The sequence below is a fragment of the Camelus bactrianus genome, chromosome 6 (assembly GCF_048773025.1).
Source record: "Camelus bactrianus isolate YW-2024 breed Bactrian camel chromosome 6, ASM4877302v1, whole genome shotgun sequence".
In the NCBI taxonomy this organism is placed as follows: domain Eukaryota; kingdom Metazoa; phylum Chordata; class Mammalia; order Artiodactyla; family Camelidae; genus Camelus; species Camelus bactrianus.
The window spans coordinates 25,077,706-25,081,895 of NC_133544.1; the positions used below are offsets into that span (position 1 = coordinate 25,077,706).

At 56.9% G+C, this 4,190-nt stretch overlaps 1 protein-coding gene across 1 annotated transcript; it reads right to left on the reverse strand.

Annotated features, from left to right (window-relative positions):
• Positions 1-416: 416 nt before the first annotated feature.
• Positions 417-3,900, reverse strand: VRTN (vertebrae development associated). The gene has a single exon (XM_010962808.2). It carries the CDS (start codon positions 3,589-3,591, stop codon positions 1,450-1,452), a length of 2,142 nt encoding a protein of 713 aa, XP_010961110.1. The 5' UTR covers positions 3,592-3,900; the 3' UTR covers positions 417-1,449.
• Positions 3,901-4,190: the final 290 nt, after the last annotated feature.

A 4,190-nucleotide genomic window follows, 5' to 3' on the forward strand; every position in this document is an offset into this window, starting at 1 on the left:
AGTCAACAGGACTTGCTGATGGATTGGACGTGGGGGTGAAAAAATAGCAGAACCAAGAATGACTCCCCAAGGCCAGGAGGATGACAGGATACCTAGACACAGGGAAAAAGGGCCTAAGGATGGCCCTTCCTCAAGGATGTCGCATCCCAATAAGCAAAGGCCTGGCCTTAACACTCAGCCCCGCTGGAGGGGCCGTGCAGGTGAACCATGCTGAGGCTCGGTTTCCTTACCTATGGCTGGGTCTCGTCTGCCTGGTGCATTGCAAGGACTAAACAGCAGCCTGACACAGATGGACCCTCATGCTGGCCTGGCCTCTGAGCCCACTGAGTTGGACAGTTTTCTCAGGCAGCCATAGTCCTGCCCCCAGCTGGAAGAACACTCAAGGTCAACATCCAATTCTAAGCAGAATCCCCAGAGTAATCACCTCCATCCTCCAAGCCTTGGAACTGGGAGCAACAAGGGAGAGACTTGATCACTCTCAGTACCCTTAAACCAAAGGGGAACGTGGGAACAGGCAGTCACATATGGCAAAACAAATACCAGAAACCAAGAGCTGTGAGCACCATATCACTTTATTTCTTTGGTTTTCCAACTTCATTCTTGGACAACGCAAACTCAGTCTCTCTCCTGCCTGGCCCTGTGTGGTCCATCACTGCAGATGGAGCACAGGCTTTAAGGAGAGGCTCAACAGAAAGACAGGGGTCCCCAAGAGCCAGCCAGGCTGGCTGAGGACTGCAGGGTCCATGCAGATGGGCCAAGCACCAGCAAGCAGAGACCCGAGGCCCTCTCTCCCAGCCAGGAGATGGGCCAGCCCTCAGCAATCTGGCTCAGGGCCTTTCCTTGGAGGCCAGTCTTGGTTCTTCCTGTACAGACAGGTCCCTGCTCCCACTCACACTGAGCCTGACACCCTCTCCCTTAGGGGCGCCAGGCAGAAGCCGCTGACCTGCTCCACACTTGATTTCTAATGTTCTTTTGGGAAACCTCTTTGAGTCAGGAGGGTGCCAACCCCCAAAAGGAACTGAAGACATATTCTGCCCAATCGGACAGATGGCCAGGCTACAATACTCCTTTTGTCCCCAGGAAAAGCTGAAAGCAGTTTTAGCTAACCAACCCCCGCCTCAGATCCCCACACATACAGCTTCCAACATCAGCAAGGGGGCCCAGCCAACCCACTCAAATCAAAACAAAAACTAAAACCAAGACACAACAATAAAAATAAGAACAGTAAACAACTGAAGAGAACATCTCCGGCCCTGTAGTCTCTGCAGGAGGCCAGATGGCTGACCTCTGGTTCTCTCTGCCCTGGAGCCAGGAAAAAACACAAATCTGCCCTTGGATTCAGGGTAGACACTGTAGGAGCAAAAGGGATCCTGGCCAAGCCAGTGGGCAACTCAGGTCCCTGACCCCCTCCAAAGTGGTCCCCTTCCTCCCAGCCATCACACCTCCCTGTCAGCCATCGACCAGGGTGAGGCCATCATAGAGGGCACGCTTCCACATGTAGTAGGTAGAGCGGGCAGTGAGGGGAAAGAGGGCACTGAACTCCTTGTAGGAGGGGAAGCTCTTGGACTGAAAGCGCTTCTGCAGGAACAGCTTGGCCTGGGCCTTGAACTTTGTGGTGGCGAGCATGTCCATCACCAGCACCTGGCCGTCTCCACCACCCACTGCCTCGGCCACCACAGGATGGCTGGTCAGGGACCCACTGGGGGGCCGGCCCTGGGCTGCAGCCCCTTCTTGCAGGGCCCCCTCTCTGGAAGGCCCTCCCAGGGCCTTCGCAGGATCCTCTCCTGAAGAAGCTGCCACCTGTGGGGTCCCTGCAGGTGGGGCCATGACAGCTGTCACATTCCTGCCAGCTTCTTTCTCCTGCTTCTCCTCTGCCTCCTGCATGCCCCCTTTGCCCAAAGTGGGGGCCTGTATATGGAGCTTGGACAGGCCTCTGGGACAACCCCGGGCAAGACTCTTCCAGACCCAAAAGGTGGAGGGTGACAGGCTCGGATAGCGGAGACGGAAGCGACAGAAGGGGAGGTGCCCACTCAGCACCTGCCTGCGGGCCGCCCTGCGCAGACGCCTCTGCCAGCGGGACAGGGGCATCCTCAGAGGCAGGAACTCCCGGGGAGCGGGTGGTCCCCCACCTGTTGCTTTCCCTGCCCCCTCTCCTGCCTCATCCTTGCAAGGGGGTAAGGCCTTCTCACCAACAGATGCTGGCTGAGGCACCCCGGCTGCTGAGAGGGCTGGTGCTGGCTTGAAGCTGGGGTTCCTTCGGAGGGCCTTTCGGCGCCAGTTGTAGTAGGTGGACCGGGAGATGCCAGGGAACCTGCGTTTGAAGCAGCGATAGGGTACCAGTGTATTCAGGGAGATGCAGTGCTCCAGGTACAACTTGGCCCGCTGCATTAAGACCATTCCAGGGCTTGACGCTGCCGGCGAGGAGCATCCCAGCTCCTCGGTAACCTGCTCCTCCGGCAGCTTCTCCAGCTCCTCCATCGCCAGAGCCTCCTTGGAGGCCAGGGCCTGGCAGGCGCCAGAGCCCACGAGCTCGTGCTTCCAGGCATAATAGGTGGAGCGGGAGATCTCGGGGAACCTCTGGAGGAACTGCTGCAGTGGCACGACGCCCCCGTGATGGAAGCTGTCCTGCAGGAAGTGCTTGGCTGAGAAGCGGGTGGCTACCTTCTGCCGGTGCTCCTGGGACTGCCGCCGCCAGCGGTAGAAGGTGCTCTTGGTGACACTGTAGCGTTCACAGAGGTGGGAATAGCTGAGGCCGGGTTCCCGGTTGAGCAGCTCCAGGGTCTTGGCAGGCGGGGGCAGCGAGGCCAGGGCTGGAGGAGTCGGGGCCAGCCCAGTGGTGGCACTTTCAACCTCCACCTCCTCCAGCCCCACCACGGGGGCAAAGTACTGGTGGCGGAAGAGGTGGCTGGTGAGGGGCTGGCCAGCCCACATGATGTGCAGCGTGGCGGGCATGTGGTCACAGCGGCGGGGCCGAATGACGCGGTTAAAGTAGGGCCGGATCTTGAGGTTGCGCATGGGATAGATGGAGTAGATGTTGCGCTGAAGGACAGAGGCGAGGGCGTACAAGTGCCACACGTTGGAGAAGCTGCTAGGAAAGCAGGTGGCTTTGACGTCTGCATCAAAGATGGCTTCTAGCGTGGCAGACGGCAGGCTGGTCATCTCGGGAGACTCCTCAGAGCACAGGGAATAGCGCACAGCCTGCAGCATCACCTTGGAGTCGATCATGCCTTGGAGGTAGTAGTGCCTGTGCAACAGCATCTCCACCACGGTGCGGGCCCGCAGCTCCAGGCTGAGACCTGCGTCGCCCCACAGCAGCATGCTGGCCGCCTCAAACAGCAGGCTGCCCTCACCCTTGCACACCAGCGGCAACATGTTCCGGGGAGCATCCTCTGGATACAGGCTCAGGGCCACTGAGTCCACCTCCAGCACCTGGGGGCCGGGGCCTCCTTCCCGGCAGGTGGGGAGAGCAAAGGAAGACAGGACCTCCTTGGCCTCCAGAGCAGCACCAACAAGACCCTCCAGGCCCTCGGACTCCACTGCCTCCTGCAGCTCCTGCAGCACCTGCTGCACCAGCTGCTCTCGAGATGTCATCCTGCCGAGGCAAAGAAGGGAGGGCAGAGGTCAAGACGAGACGAGGTCCCCATATGATACCCAGCAATGGTGCCTCATCCACTCCTGTGCCTTCTCCCTCAACATAATGCCCATCTACTCCCATTCCCCCACAGCAGATAATGGCTGGTGCCTCCTGGGGCTTAATTACTCAGTGGTGCTAAGGAAGAGCTTGGTCTTGGAGCCTGGCTTTGAATTCTGGTTCTCACATTAGCTTGAACAAGTCACTCAACCACTCTATGCTTCTGTTAAAATGAGGACAATAATAAGTGTCTACTTTATAGGATTGCTGTGGATATAAATGAGACAATGAAAGTAAACAATGGAGATAAACAGGTATATATATATATCTCCATCCATCCTTAGAAAAGTACCTGGGGTACATAGTAAAGTATTATAGAAGTGGTAGCTATTATACATTAGAGTATCATCTAGTACCGTACACATTATAGAGTACAGGTATAAAAGCTGTAACTCTACCTGTTAAAGACTGTCAATCACATACAGCCAAAATTGGTCTGCCTTTCCCTAGAACAGTGATTCTCAAAGTATGTTCCATGGACCATTGGGGTTCCCTGAGA

Bases quoted from the DNA above. Each gene is read 5' to 3' on its own strand.
- VRTN (XM_010962808.2), bottom strand. From the start codon at position 3,591: ATGACATCTCGAGAGCAGCTGGTGCAGCAGGTGCTGCAGGAGCTGCAG.